Source organism: Oncorhynchus mykiss, chromosome 2, assembly GCF_013265735.2.
Source record: "Oncorhynchus mykiss isolate Arlee chromosome 2, USDA_OmykA_1.1, whole genome shotgun sequence".
NCBI lineage: Eukaryota > Metazoa > Chordata > Actinopteri > Salmoniformes > Salmonidae > Oncorhynchus > Oncorhynchus mykiss.
The window spans coordinates 33,568,405-33,591,479 of NC_048566.1; the positions used below are offsets into that span (position 1 = coordinate 33,568,405).

The window sequence follows — 23,075 nt, forward strand, 5'->3', positions numbered from 1 at the left end:
AACAACGTCCTTTAAATCATAGAGACTTGTGTCATGTACACGTCGGCTATGGGAAAGTGAGCCATGCAGTGAAAGCCGTTTTCACAACAAATTTCTGTGACAAATCAACTTGGGACATGAGCTCATTTCGAGCCGCTTGTTGGCTTTCTTTTTGATATCTTTTCCACAGATAACTAGATTTAAAAAAATCACAGCCTTATTCAATAAATCCTTTTGTTGATGCCAATGGAGAGACTTCTACCCAACATTAGTAGCATTAGTAACAATAGTAGACAGACCTGGGTTCAAATGCTATTTGAAATCTTTAATATGTGTTAATGTGTTTGCTTTAGCCTGCCCGGAGTGGCAGATGGGCAGGATTTGAACTTTATTTTCTTCTATTGGTTCCAGTGCACCAGGCAAGCTCAATCAAGCCCAGCAAAGTTATTTGAAATGATTTCAAATAGTATTTGAACCCAGGTTTAATTAGTAGCACTATCTGTGGTCATTGTGTGTGTGTGTGGGTCATGTCAGCGTCACCTCGAAACAGTACTCCTGTCCCAGGATGCTGGAGTGGACGGGCTTGATGATGGCGTCCTCATCCAGGGTGAGGTCCAGCGCCTCGGCAGCGCTGCTGGGAGACAGCAAGGACTCATGGGAGTGGGACTCTTTGAAGCTCTGCATCAGGCGTGTTCTGGGTGGGGAGCAGAGACACAGTGAGAGGAGCAGAGTGAGTCCCATACATTACATTACACCGCATCAAGGATACAGTACACAGCAGTCTGAACTGTGGTTATAAAGGGTAACTCTCCCACAGCCAAACAGCCACATATACACTACCGGTCAAAAGTTTTAGAACATGTCACTGTCACGCCCTAATCTGTTTCACCTGTTCCTGTGATTGTCTCCACCGCCTCCAGGTGTCGCTTATTTTCCCCAGTGTATTTATCCCTGTGTTTCCTGTCTCTCTGCGCCAGTTCGTCTTATATGTTTAGTCAAGTCAACCAGCGTGTTTTTCCCGTACTCCTTTTGCTATTCTCTTTTCCTAGTCCTCCTGGAAGCGCAGCTGGGGGCTCGATTCCTTCCATGTAGTGAGTTCTGGACGTAGTCTGCTCGTCACTCCTCCACTGGTTTGAGCCCCTTTCAGTGTGCTCTGGGTTTTCAGCCGGAGCTGGCTCCGTGGATCACGGGCCAGACTGAAGCTCCTGCGGTTGATGAGTGGTTCAGGTATGCAGAAGTGTGGAGCGATGCCCACGTGAGACTCCAGCCTGCCGTCCACCGTCAAAAGGAGCAGACGACCCCCGTTCCTCTACCAGGAACCTCCCACTCCGCCTGTCCTGCAAGAAGCTGAGCCCCCGGTTTGTTGGGCCATTCAAGGTTCTCTGGAGGGTCAACGAGGTGTCGTATAGGTTACAGCTTCCCAGTGACTACCGTATCTGCATCACCGCCTGGTATGGAAACTGCTTGGCATCCAACCGCAAGGGCAGTGCGTACGGCCCAGAACATCACTGGGGCCGAGCTCCCTGCCATCCAGGACCTCTACACCAGGCGGTATCAAAGGAAGGCCCTAAAAAGTCATAAACTCTTCTTTCTGCTTTCGCATGGCAAGTGGGACCGATGCGCCAAGTCTGGAACCAACAGGACCCTAAACAGCTTCTACCCCCATGCCATAATACTGCTAAATAGCTAGTCAATGTAGCTATTGGTTAACTATTTCACTATCTGCATTGGCACTTTTTTTGCATCTCTTATGACTCATCACATGTGAGCTACTGTTACTGTTTATTATCTATCCTGTTACCAAGTCACTTTATCCCTACCTTTATCCTGTACTTATCTACCTCAATTACCCCCTGCACATCGACTCAGTACTGGTACTCCGTGTATATAGCCAAGTTATCGTTACTCATGGTGTGTCTATTCCTAGTGTTATTATTTTTATTTTTTTTCTCTGCATTGTTGGGAAGGGCCTGTAAGCAAGCATTTCACTGTAAGGACTACACCTGTTGTTTACGAAGCATGTGAAAAATACAATTTGATTTGATTAGGGGGATGATTAAGTCAACAAGGCAACTGGCACCATGTGGCCCAAAAAAATGCAACCACGGTCAATATTTTTCATTTGAATGTCGGTATACACTTCTTGCACTAAAGGGACTACCCTCTGTTTATAGCTCCCTACAATCTCACTAACAAATCGAACTGTGACAAGGGGACTAGAATACAATCAGTCATTGAGGGCACAGAGAGCTAGAGATCTTTCATAACGGCAGGCCCAGTGGAGTTTTTCTGAGATACACTTGAGCATATCTGATTCTGAAAAAATGAGAAACAGCACGCAACCATTCTGCTTTTCATGCCAAAGGAATCCGTCTGTACTCACAAATTCTGTGTTATGTGAGCTTCAAAAGAGGTCACATCAAAAAACAATGCGCTGCTAGTCTCACAATGGGTCTAATTGTCATCTGAAGAAGTAAACACATTAGCATTCAATTAGAGTTTCACTGGATTAGATTAGATTTGAGCATAACCACAATAGTGTTACCACGATAGTTCTTGGACAACAAAGCTATATTTCTATTGACAGCCATACTGTACATGCATAAGGCACAGAGCAACACGTGAATAGAATTGTCCATGACGCTTGCCCGCCATACCCACCCACACTGACTTATACATACAGACACACACACACACCGATTATGCCACAATGCCACTGAACTGAAGAGGAGACAGATACAGAATGACAGAAAGGGGAATGACAGTGACCACAACACAGAAAAAGCAGAGAAAAGAAAGTAACAGTCTCCCTACTATGATGTCCCTGATGCATCCAGCTCTCTCGCGTTCTCCCTGTGCCACTGTTTTTGTGGACAATCACTCATAACGTGCATCAGAACATTGAATACTTACAGTGGAGAGAGAGAGAGAGAGAGAGAGAGAGATAAAAATAGACCCAAAGAAATGAGTCAGAATGAGAGAAATAAAGGACAGTGGGGGAGGTCGAGAAAGGGAGGGCGAGAGGGCGAGAGAGACAGAAGGAGAGAGAAGGAGAGGGGGAAGATGGTGGAAGAGAGTACATCTCAGAGGAAATCAAGTTGTTATGTAAACTAGGGTAATTTAGAGAAGAAGGGAGTGACAGGGTTGATGAGAAAACAGAGAGAGAGAGAGACTAAGAGAGATGCAGTTGAAGTCTGAAGTTTACATACACTTTAGCCAAATACATTTAAACTCAGTTTTCACAATTCCTGACATTTAATCCTAGTAAAAATTCCCTGTTTTAGGTCAGTTAGGATCACCTCTTTATTTTAAGAATGTGAAATGTCAGAATAATAGTAGAGAATTATTTATTTCAGCTTGTATTTCTTTCATCACATTCCCAGTGGGTCAGAAGTTTACATACACTCAATTAGTATTTGGTAGCATAGCCTTTAAATAGTTTAACTTGGGTTAAATGTTTCGGGTAGCCTTCCACAAGCTTCCCACAATAATTTAGGTGAATTTTGTCCCATTCCTCCTGACAGAACTGGTGTAACTGAGTCAGGTTTGTAGGCCTCCTTGCTCGCACACATTTTTTCAGTTCTGCCCACACATTTTCTATGAGATTGAGATCGGGGCTTTGTGATGGCCACTCCCATACCTTGACTTTGTTGTCCTTTAGCCCTTTTGCCACAACTTTGGAAGTATGCTTGGGGTCATTGTCCATTTGGAAGACCCATTTGCGACCAAGCTTTAACTTCTTGACTGATGTCTTGAGATGTTGCTTCAATATATTCACGTAATTTTCCTCCCTCATGATGCCATCTATTTTGTGAAGTGCACCAGTCCCTCCTGCAGCAAAACACCTCCACAACATGATGCTGCCACCCCCGTGCTTTACGGTTGAGATGGTGTTCTTCGGCTTGCAAGCCCCCCCCCCCCCCCTCTTTTCCTCCAAACATAACGATGAACATTATGGCCAAACAGTTCTATTTTGTTTGAGACCAGAGGACATTTCTCCAAAAAGTCCCCATGTGCAGATGCAAATCGTAGTCTGGCTTTTTTATGGCGTTTTTGGAGCAGTGGCTACTTCCTTGCTGAGCGGCCTTTCAGGTTATGTCGATATAGGACTCGTTTTACTGTGGATATAGATACTTTTGTACCTGTTTCCTCCAGCACCTTCACAAGGTCCTTTGCTGTTGTTCTGACATTGATTGCACTTTTCTCATCAAAGTACGTTCATCTCTAGGAGACAGAACGCGTCTCCTTCTTGAGCAGTATGACGGCTGTGTGGTCCCATGGTGTTTATACTTGCGTACTATTATTTGTATTGATGAATGTGGTACTTTCAGGCGTTTGGAAATTTCTCCCAAGGATGAACCAGACTTGTGGAGGTCTACAAAAAAAATCTGAGGTCTTGGCTGATTTCTTTTGATTTTCCCATGATGTCAAGCAAAGAGGCACTGAGTTTGAAGTTAGGCCTTGAAATACATCCACAGGTACACCTCCAAATGACTCAAATTATGTCAATTAGCCTATCAGAAGCTTCTAATGCCATGACATCATTTTCTGGAATTGTCCAAGCTGTTTAAAGGCACAGTCAACTTAGTGTATGTAAACTTCTGACCCACTGGAATTGTGATACAGTGAATTATAAGTGAAATAATCTGTCTGTAAAGAATTGTTGGAAAAATGCACAAAGTAGATGTCCTAACCGACTTGCCAAAACTATAGTTTGTTAATAACAAGAAATTTGTGGAGTGGTTGAAAAAACAAGTTTTAAAGACTCCAACCTACAGTGCCTTGCGAAAGTATTCGGCCCCCTTGAACTTTGCGACCTTTTGCCACATTTCAGGCTTCAAACATAAAGATATAAACTGTATTTTTTTGTGAAGAATCAACAACAAGTGGGACACAATCATGAAGTGGAACGACATTTATTGGATATTTCAAACTTTTTTAACAAATCAAAAACTGAAAAATTGGGCGTGCAAAATTATTCAGCCCCTTTACTTTCAGTGCAGCAAACTCTCTCCAGAAGTTCAGTGAGGATCTCTGAATGATCCAATGTTGACCTAAATGACTAATGATGATAAATACAATCCACCTGTGTGTAATCAAGTCTCCGTATAAATGCACCTGCACTGTGATAGTCTCAGAGGTCCGTTAAAAGCGCAGAGAGCATCATGAAGAACAAGGAACACATCAGGCAGGTCCGAGATACTGTTGTGAAGAAGTTTAAAGCCGGATTTGGATACAAAAAGATTTCCCAAGCTTTAAACATCCCAAGGAGCACTGTGCAAGCGATAATATTGAAATGGAAGGAGTATCAGACCACTGCAAATCTACCAAGACCTGGCCGTCCCTCTAAACTTTCAGCTCATACAAGGAGAAGACTGATCAGAGATGCAGCCAAGAGGCCCATGATCACTCTGGATGAACTGCAGAGATCTACAGCTGAGGTGGGAGACTCTGTCCATAGGACAACAATCAGTCGTATATTGCACAAATCTGGCCTTTATTGAAGAGTGGCAAGAAGAAAGCCATTTCTAAAAGATATCCATAAAAAGTGTTGTTTAAAGTTTGCCACAAGCCACCTGGGAGACACACCAAACATGTGGAAGAAGGTGCTCTGGTCAGATGAAACCAAAATTGAACTTTTTGGCAACAATGCAAAACGTTATGTTTGGCGTAAAAGCAACACAGCTGAACACACCATCCCCACTGTCAAACATGGTGGTGGCAGCATCATGGTTTGGGCCTGCTTTTCTTCAGCAGGGACAGGGAAGATGGTTAAAATTGATGGGAAGATGGATGGAGCCAAATACAGGACCATTCTGGAAGAAAACCTGATGGAGTCTGCAAAAGACCTGAGACTGGGACGGAGATTTGTCTTCCAACAAGACAATGATCCAAAACATAAAGCAAAATCTACAATGGAATGGTTAAAAAATAAACATATCCAGGTGTTAGAATGGCCAAGTCAAAGTCCAGACCTGAATCCAATCGAGAATCTGTGGAAAGAACTGAAAACTGCTGTTCACAAATGCTCTCCATCCAACCTCACTGAGCTCGAGCTGTTTTGCAAGGAGGAATGGGAAAAAATTTCAGTCTCTCGATGTGCAAAACTGATAGAGACATACCCCAAGCGACTTACAGCTGTAATCGCAGCAAAAGGTGGCGCTACAAAGTATTAACTTAAGGGGGCTGAATAATTTTGCACGCCCAATTTTTCAGTTTTTGATTTGTTAAAAAAGTTTGAAATATCCAATAAATGTCGTTCCACTTCATGATTGTGTCCCACTTGTTGTTGATTCTTCACAAAAAAATACAGTTTTATATCTTTATGTTTGAAGCCTGAAATGTGGCAAAAGGTCGCAAAGTTCAAGGGGGCCGAATACTTTCGCAAGGCACTGTAAGTGTCTACAAACTTCCGACTTCAACTGTATGTCTGTTCTGTGGCCATACGGCTGTCTGATGGTTGCCATGGAAACGTCAAGACTTTTTCAAATGAAATCTTCCACTGGTATTCTCCATGTATTAAGCAGTCATAAACAATGTACTATGTAAAATGGGAGTGCAGCGGCACTGAAAGGGGCGGTTGTGAAACAGACACTTACTGTCAAGGCTTACTGGTTTCATTACAGCTAGGAGTAATAGTAAAACACAGTACATGCCACATTGTCCTTGAAAGGTATCCAAAATAGACACAAGAAAGCATCTTTAAGAGTCCCACATACATGTGGACACACAGGTAGGAGTGTACACACACACACTTAGAAAGACAAGTTAAGTGCCTGCCTGACCTGCTCCGGAACAGAGAGAGCAGGGAACACACGCACACCCTCACAGAATCACACACAGACACACACAGAGACTCGTACCTGTCCTGGTCGGCACTACGGAAGCGGGGGAGGATCATGTGTCGAAAGCTGCTGGTGCGGTCCAGTTTGGGCTGACTCTTAGCCCTCTTGATAGAGCCCTTCAACCTTCTACTGAGGAAACTCTGAACAGGGCAGCCATGGAGAGAGGGAGGAGGTGAAGAATGAGAGGGTGTGAAACAGGGATGGAGAGAGGGAGGAAGGGGACACAGGAAAGGAGAAACATCAGAGTTGTCGAGAGGGGGAATAGGGTGAGTAAGGAAAGATCGATATTTCGTGCCCAAAATGGATTGGAAGAAGAACAGAGGACATATGTGATTTAGTGAATGACAGATGCACGAAGGGGGAGAGCAACAGAAAGATTTATTGCATATTATATCAGTCACACGTCCACAATACAGCAGTAGTAGAATAGTGTAGTATCATCTGGTAACCAACAGTGGGTGGTGTTGTGCCATAAATATACCCACAATCCAACAGCATACACTGGACCTCCGTAAAAAAAAAGGAGCTTCATATTGCAGTGCAGTTTTGTCCTGTGCTTCCATGCAACCATATTCCCCTGATTTTAATCAGCTGATTTAGTCAGTATATAACACAGGTCTAATCTAACAGGCTGTGTGTTGATACTGTGTCTTTGATAAGAAGTGCTGACAGGGAGAACAGGGCTTCAATAGTGGAATGAAAATCAATGAATGATGTCATTCTCCGCAACATGCAGTATAAGGTTCCATACAACTACTATGCAGCCTTTTCCTCTCAGAGTGGAAGGAGAGACATGCTGCTATTGTATCTGAATAATAACAATGCTTTTTATGACAGTCTTACAATACTGAATCAGCTGAATTCAACCTCTCTCCATGTCTAAAATCCACTCAGATATCAATCTGCACATTACACATCAACATTGAACGCTACATTCTGCGAGGAATTGGTCTGAATCGAGACCAACCATTCACTTTTTGTGAGCTTTGTGTCACTGAAGTCTGTTTTAAAGAAGTGACAAAAAATTTGACTCATTTGCTGACCGTCACAGTAACCGACTGGTAGGACTAGATAAGTCATTCTGGCTTGATTAGCCGGCCTGTCTGACACTTTGAAGCCTCATACAGTCAGAAGAACTGAATCACAGTGGTGGATCACATTTGGCATAGGGAACAGAAATAGCATTTGGCAAAGGATGTAACGTGAAGTTTACAGGGGCTTTCTTCACCACATACAGAGACATCTGAGTCATGTACCTCGATCGGAGGAAGAGGTGCGATATGGCGTCCGGTCACTGGGCTGGAAGCGGCAACCCTCCAGTCCCCCGGCCAATTAGAAGAAGGGGGGGAGTGGGGGAGACTAAGGGACAGGCAGGGGGAGAGGGGCAGTGAGAGAGGGGGAGTACCGACCCCTTTCTTGTAGCGTTGCTGAGGGCAGGAGTGGCCATGGGGGAGGGAGGGGGAGAGAGAGGGTGAGAGGGTGAGGGGGAAGGGGAAGGGAGGGGTTCCACTGGCCCTGCGACAGGTGTGTGGTGGGGAGTGGGAAGGGAGGGAGAGAGAGAGGGACGGGGGGAGCGAGTGAGGGCGGTAGGAGGGAGGGGTACTCACGGATTGTCGGAAGGGTTGGGGAGGGGCAGTGGGAGGGATCTCCATGCTTGGCTGCTTCACGTTGGCTATGCTCTTCCGCCGGGCGCGAGCGTTCTCTGAGAGAGAGAGGGAAGAAGTCAGGTAAGAGAAAGAGAGAGAGAGAATCCAAAAGACAGGGAGCGAGAGAGGGCATGGTCTTGGCATGTGTGTCAGCGGGGAGACGGGGGCGAAAGAGAGAAGATACACACAGTACATGCATACGGTCAGGGGAGATAGGAAAAGTGTGAGAAACTGACAAGTAACAATGAAAAAACAGAAGGTGAAGTGAAGGTAGTGTGTATAAAAAATGGCAAGGGAGAGAGCAAGAGAGCAAGGTTAAGGGTGAGAGAAGCAATGCGATGATGATGTCCCATTAACCCTGATCTCCATCATCCCCTACTTCTTCTCCTCCTACCAGGAAAATGAGGGATGTAGATGGAGAGCTGCATGGGAAGGAAGATGAAAGAGGAGGGCATAGGAGGGGTGAGGTGAGTGAGTTGAAAGGGATGGGTTTTCTGCCTGGCCGTTCGACGAGGCAAACGTTAACAATCTGCACTGAGTGTGTCGGGGGAGGGGAGAGAGGAAGCAGGGACCAAGGGAGGGGAGCAGGGGGGAGCATTCACAAACAAAGCTCCTATTGACTTCCGTCCGTGAGTCAGTCCCTAACGTAGTGAATTAGTCAGTAAGGGAATACACTCTGTACTATCCATGATGGATGGCAGAGGAGACCAGTGGCCGGACAGTAGAGAAGATGGATCACACAAGCCCACTCTAACACTCTGTACTATCCATGATGGAAGGCAGAACCCACTGGACACAGACGTCAATTCAACGCCTATTCCACGTTGGTTCAAAGGAATTCCGCTGAAACGACGTGGAAACAACATTCATTCAAACAGTGTGTGCTCAGCGGGAGGAGACCAGTGGCTGGACACAGGAGAAGATCTGTGAAAGGCAAGGAGAAGTTAACTAATGTACGCAGTATCATGGAAAGAAGGGAACGGGAACGAAAGTATGAGAGCATCTGAGGCCCCTTCATTTCAGTCTTTCTTTCCCTCCCTATCCCTTTCTCTGCTACCCTCTTTTGAGATAGATCAATGATAACATCGTCATATTTGAGGCTATAAATATTCTTCCTGTCTCTTATTCTCTCGGTCTCTCTCTCTCTTGTATTCTCTGTCTCTCTCTTTATCCCACCCTCTCTTCTCTCTCTCTTTTTCTTTCTCTCCTTCTTCTCGCTCTCCCTGGTTCTGCTATCACACAGACACACAAATACTCAGGCATACACACACACTCCTCCTCTCTCCCACGCAGCTATTTTACATAATTCAAAAGTGCATTTATCCTCTCCTCTCTCCAGCCTCTCATCGCACTCTCTTTCCTCTCCTCACTCTTCACGTTTTCACATGGTCCCGTCTTTCCCCTTTACTTAATGTATCTTGTCTCCTCCATCCTTCTATTTCATCCTCCTTTCATTTATCTGAATTCCTTCTCTTTATCTGGTCACTACATTCCCTCTACTTCTCAAAATGTCAATCTTTTCTCATGACTCTGCTGTCATGCTACTTTCCACTGCCCACGCACTGAGCTGAGCGAGCGCCTTAGGGAAGGATCCTCATTGTGATGATAACCAAGTCAACGAATCACAGAGGGTTATGAAATCCAAAAGGGTGTATGTCCATTATACACAGTGGAAACTCCCAAGACCAATGAACCAACTGCTAGTCCATCATTGTCCTTTGTAAATATGGGTAGCACACAGGATCTTAATTTGATCATTCTTTTGTTTCTGAGAATTTTCCTGCACAGCAGGACATTTTTACTTGTAGTGTATTTCAGCTTTAAAAAGGCTTCTTACATTTGTAATTTCCACTTAAAAATGTCTGACTTGATTTGCCCTAATAATATATCAACCTCTACAAAAATGTCCATTAGTTATAATCCACATAATAATTCATATTTCCTCTAGCTCCAGAATTGTTTTCCTGCTGTAGCAAACTGGCTCAAATTAAGACCCTACATCTGTATTGAGGTAGTTATCATACTAAGGGACCTGAGTATTTCTGACCACATAACCTAACCAGGAAAACTACAGGCTCTAGTCACCCTGGTGTCATGATCTCTTATGACATAGACAAAACGTCATTTTTAGGGACCAGAGTTTTTTTCCTGACCATGTGACCTTTTCCTGGTCAGTTCACATAGTTAGAAAAATGGCAGGACAACAGTCATTATGTATGAACTCCAAATACAGCCCCAGTCAAAATGCAACATAAACTAAGAGGTGCATCATTTCCTCCTGGAACTACTGTTCACGAAACAAATTCGTTTTCCTAGAGCAAGTAGACTGATGCCATGCCTGAGTAGCTAAATGACAATTCAGCTGGTATCCCTCCTACAGTCCAAAGGTGTGACTGCTCTGTGGCTTTAGCTAGCTAGGCATTTAGATAAGCTGGAAACAGTCAGCAACTTGGCGTCAGGCTCTCTCCATGAGGGTGAAAACTTTGTCCTTTGTTGCCAATTTAGATTCATAAGATTATCTGAAAATATTGGTCTCATGGAGGATTTCATTGGGCCAAACCTTTGATTTGTTTGGAGATCTACCAAGTTGTTTTCTTCACTCTTTTCAACGCTGAGTCTACTATGTGAAGGAGATTATTCAAAAAGACAGCAAATATTCTTCTTATGAATGTGGATGTGGATCGTCCAGATAATCCATCTGTAGATGCTCTACAGATGGTCATACTGTCAACAAGCTATCTGTTGATAAGCAACAGTTAGGATTAGGTTTAGAATAAGGGTTACGGAATGGTTAAGGTTAGGGCTAGTGTTAGGGCTAGGGTTAGGGTTAGTAGATAGTTAGTTGAAATGTTGCTGATAGTCTGTAGAGCATCTACAGATGGACTATCCAAATAAAGTGTCACCGCCGGTTGTCATGGGTTACCCCTCATGAAATCTTTGGGTTTTGTGTTCTGATATGATTGGCTAATGAACCCTTTTGTTCGATTTGAAAGTGCACAGAGCCTTGCAGCGTGACGGTGAGTTTACGGAAATAGGAAATAGTTCACCAAGGTCGTTCCGTATCTGCTGTTCACCACCATCGGCCTTCACTCAAAGCTCTCAAATCACAGCGTGAAGCCAAACCTGACATTGTGGAAGTGCTTATGCAATAAAGGTTCCGATGCTTCCGTACTAACAGAACAAACCCTTGAGATTCCCTTAGCATAACGCTTGCTAGGCAACAACAATAACTTGGCAAAGTCTGAGTGTCAGTTGGCTCAGTAAATTAAGAAAGTAATGTACATGTTTGGTAATGATTATGAGCAAAACACTTAAATATACCTGATAGGCTGCAGTTATTCATACGAGCTTTGTGCATAATAAAACATGATGATAATATTACTAGGATTAATAATCCGTTTCACTACAATATTTTAGTAATATAAAATCGACATTATATTTATTTCTGTACCATTTAAACATAAAGTGTTAGTTGCTTTATCTACAAATAAAACAGTATTACAGTGTTGTGATTTTGAGTCGTTGAGGTTTGACCTCCAAAAGTGGATATTTCAAAGCTTTACAAATGCCAACAGTCTTTGTTCCAATTCCTTAGTGATATGCAAACTTACAAGAAAGGATCTGAGGCAGTGTAGTGCAGTGTAGCGCATACTAATCTCCACTAGTAATGCACTGTAGTGCTATGTCCCAATGTCCATACTAGCGTACTACTTAGCATACTACTTGCCCAATGCATTAGCATATGTCATTCTAGATGCTATACTTGTGTGTAGCTGAGCCACAGTGTATAACTGACCAGAGACAACATACTATTGTCATGTACTGTCATGTTGTCTTGTCTCTGTCCTTTCCCTTCACCCTGTCTCCCTCTGCTGGTCGTGTTAGGTTACCTTTTCTCCCCCGCTTTCCCCCAGCTGTCCCTTGTCTCCTCTAACTACCCATTCACCCCGTTCCCCACCTGTTCCCTTTTTCCCTCTGATTAGGTCCCTATATCTCTCTCTGTTTCTGCTCCTGTCCTTGTCGGATTCTTGTTTGTTTGTGTCATTCATGCCTGAACCAGACTGCCGTCATGTTTGCTGTAACCTTGTCCTGTCCTGTCGGAATCTGCCGGTCCATCTGAGCCTACCTATGTTTGGTAATTAAAGAAGCTCTGTTTAAGTTGATTCGCTTTTGGGTCCTCATTCACGCACCGTAACAGAAGAATCCGACCAAGAATGGACCCAGCGACTTCGGATCCTCTCCACTCAGCCGTCGAGATCCAGGGAGCGATGCTAGGCAGACACAAGCAGGAATTGTCTGCTGCTCGACATGCCGTTGAGACCCTGGCCACCCAAGTCTCCAACCTCACAGAACAGGTTCACCATCTCCGCCTCGATCCACCGGCCACTTCCAGGGCTTTCGAATCTCCGGAGCCCAGAATCAATAACCCGCCGTGTTACTCTGGGGAGCCCACTGAATGCCGCTCGTTCCTCACCCAGTGTGATATTGTGTTTTCTCTCCAGCCCAACACTTACTCCAGGAGCACTGCTCGTGTCGCCTACGTCATATCTCTCCTTATTGGACGGGCTCGTGAGTGGGGCACGGCAATCTGGGAGGCAAGGGCTGAGTGTACTAACCAGTATCAAGACTTTAAGGAGGAGATGATACGGGTTTTTGATCGATCTGTTTTTGGGGAGGAGGCTTCCAGGGCCCTGTCTTCCCTATGTCAAGGCAATCGATCCATAACAGACTACTCTATTGAGTTTCGCACTCTTGCTGTCTCCAGTGGCTGGAACGAGCCGGCCTTGCTCGCTCGCCTTCTGGAGGGTTTCCGCGCAGAGGTAAAGGATGAGATTCTCTCCCGGGAGGTTCCTTCCAGCGTGGATTCCTTGATTGAACTCGCTATTCGCATTGAGCGACGGGTTGATCTTCGTCACCGAGCTCGTGGAAAGGAGCTCGCGCTCTCCGTCGCCTCCCTCTCCGCATCACTACCATCTTCCTCTGCCGGCTCGGGTGCTGAGCCCATGCAGCTGGGAGGTATCCGCATCTCGACTAAGGAGAGGGAACGGAGAATCACCAACCGCCTCTGTCTCTATTGCGGTTCCGCTGGTCATTTTGTCACTTCATGTCCAGTAAAAGGCCAGAGCTCGTCAGTAAGCGGAGGGCTACTGGTGAGCGCTACTACTCCTGTCTCTCCTTCAAGATCCTGCACTACCTTGTCGGTCCATCTACGCTGGACCGGTTCGTCAGCTTCCTGCAGTGCCTTAATAGACTCTGGGGCGGAGGGCTGTTTTATGGACGAGACCTGGGCTCGGGAACATGACATTCCTCTCAGACAGTTAAAGGAGCCCACGGCCTTGTTCGCCCTGGATGGTAGTCCTCTCCCCAGGATTCAGCGTGAGACGCTACCTTTAACCCTCACTGTTTCTGGTAATCATAGTGAAACCATTTCCTTTTTAATTTTTCGTTCACCTTTTACACCTGTTGTTTTGGGCCATCCCTGGCTAGTTTGTCATAATCCTTCCATTAATTGGTCTAGTAATTCTATCCTCTCCTGGAACGTCTCTTGTCATGTGAAATGTTTAATGTCTGCTATCCCTCCTGTTTCCTCTGTCTCTTCTTCACAGGAGGAGCCTGGTGATTTGACAGGGGTGCCGGAGGAATATCACGATCTGCGCACGGTGTTCAGTCGGTCCAGGGCCACCTCTCTTCCTCCACACCGGTCGTATGATTGTAGTATTGATCTCCTTCCGGGAACCACCCCCCCCCGGGGTAGACTATACTCTCTGTCGGCTCCCGAACGTAAGGCTCTCGAAGATTATTTGTCTGTAGCTCTTGACGCCGGTACCATAGTCCCCTCCTCCTCTCCCGCCGGAGCGGGGTTTTTTTTTGTCAAGAAGAAGGACGGGTCTCTGCGCCCCTGCATAGATTATCGAGGGCTGAATGACATAACAGTGAAGAATCGTTATCCGCTTCCTCTTATGTCTTCAGCCTTCGAGATCCTGCAGGGAGCCAGGTTTTTCACTAAGTTGGACCTTCGTAACGCTTACCATCTCGTGCGCATCAGGGAGGGGGACGAGTGGAAGACGGCGTTTAACACTCCGTTAGGGCACTTTGAATACCGGGTTCTTCCTTTCGGCCTCGCTAACGCTCCAGCTGTCTTTCAGGCATTAGTCAATGATGTCCTGAGAGACATGCTGAACATCTTTGTTTTCGTTTACCTTGACGATATCCTGATTTTTTCACCGTCACTCCAGATTCATGTTCAGCACGTTCGACGTGTCCTCCAGCGCCTTTTAGAGAATTGTCTTTTTGTGAAGGCTGAGAAGTGCACTTTTCATGCCTCCTCCGTCACATTTCTCGGTTCTGTTATTTCCGCTGAAGGCATTAAGATGGATCCCGCTAAGGTCCAAGCTGTCATTGATTGGCCCGTCCCTAAGTCACGCGTCGAGCTGCAGCGCTTTCTCGGCTTCGCGAACTTCTATCGTCGTTTCATCCGTAATTTCGGTCAGGTGGCAGCTCCTCTCACAGCCCTTACTTCTGTCAAGACGTGCTTTAAGTGGTCCGTTTCCGCCCAGGGAGCTTTTGATCTCCTCAAGAATCGTTTTACATCCGCTCCTATCCTTGTTACACCTGACGTCTCTAGACAGTTCGTTGTCGAGGTTGACGCGTCAGAGGTGGGAGTGGGAGCCATCCTTTCTCAGCGCTCCCTCTCTGACGACAAGGTCCACCCATGCGCGTATTTTTCTCATCGCCTGTCGCCGTCGGAACGTAACTATGATGTGGGTAACCGCGAACTGCTCGCCATCCGGTTAGCCCTAGGCGAATGGCGACAGTGGTTGGAGGGGGCGACCGTTCCTTTTGTCGTTTGGACTGACCATAGGAACCTTGAGTACATCCGTTCTGCCAAACGACTTAATGCGCGTCAGGCGCGTTGGGCGCTGTTTTTCGCTCGTTTCGAGTTCGTGATTTCTTATCGTCCGGGCTCTAAGAACACCAAGCCTGATGCTTTGTCTCGTCTCTTCAGTTCTTCAGTAGCCTCCACTGACCCCGAGGGGATTCTCCCTGAGGGGCGTGTTGTCGGGTTGACTGTCTGGGGAATTGAGAGGCAGGTAAAGCAAGCGCTCACTCAAACTCCGTCGCCGCGCGCTTGTCCTAGGAACCTTCTTTTCGTTCCCGTTCCTACTCGTCTGGCCGTTCTTCAGTGGGCTCACTCTGCCAAGTTAGCCGGCCACCCTGGCGTTCGGGGTACGCTTGCTTCCATTCGCCAGCGTTTCTGGTGGCCCACCCGGGAGCATGACACGCGTCGTTTCGTGGCTGCTTGTTCGGTCTGCGCGCAGACTAAGTCCGGTAACTCTCCTCCTGCCGGCCGTCTCAGGCCGCTTCCTATTCCCTCTCGACCGTGGTCTCACATCGCCTTAGATTTTGTCACCGGACTGCCTTCGTCAGCGGGGAAGACTGTTATTCTTACGGTTGTCGATAGGTTCTCTAAGGCGGCTCATTTCATTCCCCTTGCTAAGCTTCCTTCTGCTAAAGAGACGGCACAAATCATCATCGAGAATGTTTTCAGAATTCATGGCCTTCCGTCAGACGTCGTTTCGGACAGAGGTCCGCAATTCACGTCTCAATTTTGGAGGGAGTTTTGCCGTTTGATTGGGGCTTCCGTCAGTCTCTCTTCCGGCTTTCACCCCCAGTCTAACGGTCAAGCAGAACGGGCCAATCAGACTATTGGTCGCATCTTACGCAGTCTTTCTTTTCGCAACCCTGCGTCTTGGTCAGAACAGCTCCCCTGGGCAGAATACGCCCACAACTCGCTTCCTTCGTCTGCGACCGGGCTATCTCCTTTTCAGAGTAGCCTCGGGTACCAGCCTCCGTTGTTCTCATCTCAGTTCGCCGAGTCCAGCGTCCCCTCCGCTCAGGCTTTTGTCCAACGTTGCGAGCGCACCTGGAAGAGGGTCAGGTCTGCACTTTGCCGTTATAGGGCGCAGACTGTGAGAGCTGCTAATAAGCGTAGAACGAAGAGCCCTAGATATTGTCGCGGTCAGAGAGTTTGGCTCTCCACTCAGAACCTTCCCCTTAAGACGGCTTCTCGCAAGTTGACCCCGCGGTTCATTGGTCCATTCCGTATCTCTCAGGTCATTAATCCTGTCGCAGTGCGACTTCTTCTTCCGCGATATCTTCGTCGCGTCCACCCGGTCTTCCATGTCTCCTGTGTTAAGCCCGTTCTTCGCGCCCCCGCTCGTCTTCCCCCCCCCCCCCCCCCATCCTTGTCGAGGGCGCACCTATCTACAGGGTCCGTAAAATCTTGGACATGCGTCCTCGGGGCCGTGGTCATCAGTACCTAGTTGACTGGGAGGGGTACGGTCCTGAGGAGAGGAGTTGGGTTCCCTCTCGGGACGTGCTGGACCGTGCGCTGATTGATGATTTCCTCCGTTGCCGCCAGGTTTCCTCCTCGAGTGCGCCAGGAGGCGCTCGGTGAGTGGGGGGGTACTGTCATGTACTGTCATGTTGTCTTGTCTCTGTCCTTTCCCTTCACCCTGTCTCCCTCTGCTGGTCGTGTTAGGTTACCTTTTCTCCCCCGCTTTCCCCCAGCTGTCCCTTGTCTCCTCTAACTACCCATTCACCCCGTTCCCCACCTGTTCCCTTTTTCCCTCTGATTAGGTCCCTATATCTCTCTCTGTTTCTGCTCCTGTCCTTGTCGGATTCTTGTTTGTTTGTGTCATTCATGCCTGAACCAGACTGCCGTCATGTTTGCTGTAACCTTGTCCTGTCCTGTCGGAATCTGCCGGTCCATCTGAGCCTACCTATGTTTGGTAATTAAAGAAGCTCTGTTTAAGTTGATTCGCTTTTGGGTCCTCATTCACGCACCGTAACAACTATGGGCAACTTTCTGTTCTATCCTGAAAAAGGAAAAACCTGCACTTGTTTTTTTCTTTTTTCACTATTTCTTTTGAACCAGGCACCCACATACTTTTAATTAGCACAAACATTTCCTCATACTACAATTTTCTGCTCTAGAAATGACATAAGTAGATGTAAATGACAAGTGACCCAACACTGTTGTGTAGGGTTCATGGTACACAAGATCATCTGGGGTCTGGGCAAGCTTGTCACTTGGTATTAGGAAAGTGTAATCCCACGTGTCATAGCAGCAGTATGTCATTTTCGTATGAACTGAAATCAGATGTTATGAAGTAGGAGGGGAGAGGGGAATCATGCTATTGAAATCCTAAGAGCATCATGTATGTATTATGATGGGTGAGTCAGACACGTGTAAAATGTAGTCAAGCGTGATCAAACGTACATCCTTTAGGGTCTGTGCTATCCGGGATCCTTGGGATGTCCCTACACCAGTGAAGTTGACATTTTAAATGACCCATCCTGACCCATCCTGTAGTGGGGTGCAGTGCCAGTATTAAAGAAATGGAGCTCACACACTGATAAGCTCAACCATGTACCTTCATTCACAAACATACCTTGACGTTGGAACTTATGAGTGTACGGCTCTATTTCTTTTATACATGTCAAAAGTAACCACATATCCTCACTTGTTCAGTCATGTCCATGTGTTACTATAACACTTCATGCACTTCATGCTCAGAGTGGGGAGACAAGATGAGTGGGTTGAAGTTGCTTCTAAACACTGATTATAGGGTCAGATCTTTTTTAATCCCAACATGGTCTATGTTATGATGAAGAGATTCGTAATCTGATCCTAGATCTGTTGTTAGAGCAACTTCTACCTTAAGTGGAGACAAATGAGAGGCGTGAATTGTGTGACGTTTTGTGTGACCAGTATTATTTGTGTCCTATATGAACTCCTTAATGGTGTTCAGCAATAATCGACCACATTAAATATTGATTTATGATTATGCGTTAAAAAGTCACTGGTAAAAGGGACTCAATAGGTCCATTTCATTCAATTTTTCACCCAATCCCTTTTGATCCAAACCCGGGCTCTTTATTTAGTTTCCATGGCAACATTTTCCAAGTACCTTGCATTTGAGTTACAGACACATAACAAAGCCAGGAAACAGAAAAAAGACACTTAGGAGCCTATAAACTACATCCTACACATTCACCTTCGCAAACGCTAAGCAACAGAGGGAGGAAACACGCTCCAAATGTGGGGGGAAATGAAAATCTATAGTCATGCTGATATCATTCGGTTAATGTTCATGATATCTGGGGAACACCATGTCCAGTACTACCATAACTGAAATGACAGACGAATGCAAAGCAGTAAAAAAACATATAGCCTTAGACTGACTTAAATAGTATAGTAGTATATTAAATAGTACTAGGCATTACATAACGAAGGGAGGGTTAGAGGAATGTAGAGATGGTTTGAATGAGCCTTCTAAAAATAGAGGAGAAAGCAATAGGGTTCTCATTCTTCTGTTACTGCATCTGACTTTAACCCATAGAACCTTTTATACTGAGAATGTGTTCACAGATCCAACAGGATGCACATGACGTGTGTGTTCGTCTGCAATTGTGCATGCGTTTGTATACGCCACCTACAGCCTACATGATGCCAATGATGCACGTGTGCATGTGCCTGTGTGCATTCAGCACAGTTTGCCCTGGCATGCACATGGATGTGTGAACATGTCAGTTTGCATTGGCATGTGTTTGTGCATGTGAAATGGTGCACTCTTTTTCCTTCTGAATGTAAATCTGATGTCAAGCCGAAAGCTGAAGATGAAACGTGTGGGTGGCAACAGCTTCGAGCTTAGTCCCTCAGAGAGACAGGATGGGGAGGGAGGGAGAGTGAGGGAGTAAAAGAGCGAGAGAGAGCAGAGAGCGAGAGGAAAGAGAGAGAGGGAGAGAGATGGATATATAGAGTGAGAATGAGTGGGAGGGACAGAGCAAGACAGGAGAGTAAACGCAAGAAAGCAAGAGGTAGAAAGGTAGAAGGAAAAAAGCGAAGGAGAGAGAGTGACAGCGAGAGAGAGAGAGTACAATAGCCAGAGTGATGGAGGCTGGAGAGGGAGTGGGTGTCTGAAATGCTGTGAGCCTTTTTGTATGTTTTCCATTGTTTTTCATAGAATGCTGGTCTGCAGACCTGTTAGCTTTTGATCCAAGATCTGTAAATCCAAACGTAGGATCGTCTCTCCTGTGTGCAACATACACTATACTCCATTGTAGTTCTATGTTGATCTTTCTTGACGTATTTCAACACACGTAGTTCATGTCTCTACATGTATGACCACGCCTTAGAGGATGTCTGAGCCATAGACATAGAATCTATAGAACTGACATCCTCATTCAAGTCAATGTTCCGTGATGGGTAATACCGGTGACCATATTGAGTGTACTGTCAAACTGACCTGGCCTTACCCGTTCTAATTCATTATTTCTATGGTATGCGCACTTAGGAGTAATTTCTGAGTTTTAATTGATGAATGATTTAACAGATAAACAATGTCGAGCTTTTAGGCTTGCCACTTAGCAGGCAGCGGCAGCTTACTTAGTGTAATTTGATGCATGTCAGAAAGGATACGTTGTCATGACAATACAATATTCCTATTTTTCAACTAGATATCCAGAATGAGCATGTTCTACTCTTGGTCTAGCTCTAGCCAATCAGGGCCAATAATGAAGAGGGACGTAGCCTTGTAAGATTTAAAGCTATAGTTCATCCTAAAATCAAAGTTTGCTAGATGTTTTCAGACCTCAAAGTGGTTTGGTTTGAGTTTAGGGTGAACTATCACCTTAAACTTGCCCAACTCAAATGTTTCATCTTATATTGGTGCAATATGTTGCAATCTTCTTACTATTTGGGAAAGTATAAAAGCGGGCCGTAACACATGAACAGTGGACCATGACAACATGCTTTCATGTGTGCACAACAAAACGAGATGCCTGTTTAATCCAAAAGCCTGTTCCTACTGTATAGAACCTGAATAGAATCTGGTGAATGCAACATACTTGGTCATGACCAAGATGAGACATGAAACATCAGATGACAACTTTGGTTCCTACCTAAGAAAGAAGACGGTGTTGGTTCCTACCTAAGAAAGATGAGAGGTGTTGTGCTTCGATCCCAGACCTCTAAAGTATCTTCAGATGTCCATCGTCTATTCAGCCCACGATAAGAAAGTGGAGGCAATTCGAAGCAAACAACTTTAGATATCCAACTTTGTCTTGAGTTACCATAGTTTTCCACGGTCTGTGTCTGTTTGATATTGTTGTCGTTGTCACATTCCTTTGGGCCCAAACTTGCTGTAAATCAATGCTCCGCCACTATGCCTTGACATTAGTGTCTATAAATAATTAAATACATTGGTCTCAGTGAGTATCTGCTGACACTGGACGTGATTGTGAATGTGTGTCATGGCATTTGTCTGATAGCCTAAGTGCATTTGTCTGGGTTGCTGTCAAGCAGGTAAGTGCCTCACCTATTGAGTTCAGCATCTGCAGGTCTGAGACCATGAGTTGGCCATACAGATATATTGCTCAGGCAGTGCTTGAGGTCAATTCTCAAGCAAAGAATCCAATTTAAATAACACCAGCAAGCAAAGACGGTAGAATATATTCTAATCAAAAATGAATATACAGCCAAATAACTATCAACAACTTTGTCCACACTTTAAATATTCAACACATAAATACACATATAAATTAACTTGATTGCCAGACTTTACTATCCAGGCATCTTGAAATAGGAATCTCTAGATCAACTTAATGTTTCACTCATGAAAAAAATCTATTCTAACTCAGTGAAATAAATATGAGAGGTTTTTATAAGTACAATTTAGGAGAGGGAAAATGATTAGCCTTACTCGTGGCATTTGCGTATAGGTCAATGAAGGGAGGCAGTAGTTTTCTCATAAGGTGCAGTGTCTAAACCTCAAGCTGTATACTTTTGAAAAGTGCTCATAAATATATTTATCATGACCTTAAAGTGCCACATGTAAGCTTACAGAGAATAAGGATGATTTTGTAGGCTACTATTTCCCCACACATAAATAACACCAAAATATTAGCTATCCTAGGCTATACTTGATTGAATTTGTAGACGTCTCTTACAGTAGTATATCCATATGGAAAAATATGAAGAATTAGAAATAGGCTATGTCTCCAAAGTCAGCGACTGTTATAATTCCTCACGGATGTATGGTTCATTCTTCCACCACCTCCCCCCAGCCAAGCTCTCCAGCACCGGCAGCGGCTGTTCCGCGGCGGGCAGTCGCGCTGAGAGCTCCTCTTCCCCGGCCTCTCCCTGTCCCCTCGCACCGGTGCCCTCGCCCCCAATCCCGCGGCCGTTTCCTCGGTAACCTACAGAAGATCTACAGAGGCGAATTTCTCTCATGTTTTGGTTGTAATTGAGCAATGGTTTTTAAGGGTTTTATGCCTTCTATCCACAAAATGATGTTGTCCAGGTGTGGAGGATAGATTTTCTACAAGACCTCAATTTCGATTTCGGAAAAATAAAATAATGATTAAAATAAATAATAATAACACTTTTTGGTTAATTTAATGTTTTGTAGTTTTAGTTTTTTACAATAAGCAGATCAACCCATGACATCTGCAGCTGTGTATGTGTGTGAGTGGGGGGGTTCGTGAGGTCCGCCTGTCCTGTGTGCCAATTATTGGAAATAGGATAGTGCGCGTTCGGATGCGCTCCGTCAAGTCCTACTCTTATACAAGGGGAAAGATATTCGAAGTCCTCTTTCCGTTGATAGACCGATGCTTTCTTAATTCCCAAATCGGCAGAGAATATTGAACTAGCAGCAGTTTAGCAGATGCTGTGCCAGCGCCTGGACAGGTTACTCTTGCAAGTACAGGAAGCGCGAATCATTGGTGACCATCAAAACGCAAATGTCATACAAAAATAACGGCGAAACAGCAACACGAAAGTGAACAGTGTCCTACAGCATGGAATAACCAGGTGAATATTTCCAAATTAGCATCCCTTATCCAGTTGCTAGAAATTATAGTCCATCCTCAAGTAATCCGCCTCTCCTTCGATGGAGGTCTTATCCAACCTATGTCGAACGAGACTGTGTCACACAGGTGTATATGGTTGGAGCAGCACTTATGCCTTGCCTTGCTTTGCCTTCACATCTCCCTCTATCTCAGTTTTGTTAAAGGGATAGGACAGCGATGTTTTTGAAAGGGTGTGGGAGTCGAGTAATGGAGTGATTGAAGTACAGTACTAGTATGAGGTGCCCAGAATGCGCTCTCTCTTTTTCTCTCTCCACCCCCTTCATCATTCTCTTCCTGCCCCCTCTCACTCACACACACACACATCTGGGAGAATGAGAGGTTCAGAGCTAGGGGCAAGTGTGTGGGAGGCATGAGCGTAACAATATGACTATGACACTGAAAGTTGCAATCCGCTCATGCATACAGAAACACACACAGAGACACAAGACAAATCTGGGGTAGGTGTAATGGTTTCAATGCAAATAACATGATCTATCATGGAAAGAAAGGCAATGATAACTGAGTACATCAAAAGTACCCAAACACACCTGAAATGGTGACAAAACGCTATGCCTATCTTCACGTAGACCTACATCAAAGCACAATTTGCGGTACTCTTTTATCACCAACAGCTAAAAAGCCAGACATTTTTAATTTCAGTCACTTAAGACATCGCCGGTGAAGGCACTTT

General features: G+C 45.3%; 1 protein-coding gene across 7 annotated transcripts in view; it reads right to left on the reverse strand.

The window, feature by feature from the left end:
- syngap1b (synaptic Ras GTPase activating protein 1b) overlaps positions 1 to 22,586 on the reverse strand; it is a 67,956-nt gene extending 45,370 nt beyond the window's left edge. For 4 of the 7 annotated variants that reach the window (XM_036946398.1, XM_036946389.1, XM_036946409.1 and 1 more), the window contains exons 1-3: positions 8,432 to 10,109; positions 6,843 to 6,964; positions 520 to 673 (exon numbers count right to left, since the gene is read on the reverse strand). In XM_036946398.1, coding sequence (XP_036802293.1) covers positions 520 to 673; positions 6,843 to 6,964; positions 8,432 to 8,665 — 510 coding nt within the window. In that variant the 5' untranslated portion in view covers positions 8,666 to 10,109. Of the gene's footprint in view, positions 1 to 519; positions 674 to 6,842; positions 6,965 to 8,431; positions 10,110 to 20,466 lie in introns of those variants that run through there. The other 3 variants (XM_036946399.1, XM_036946417.1, XM_036946405.1) reach the window with 3 other exon arrangements.
- Between the last annotated feature and the right edge of the window lie 489 nt (positions 22,587 to 23,075).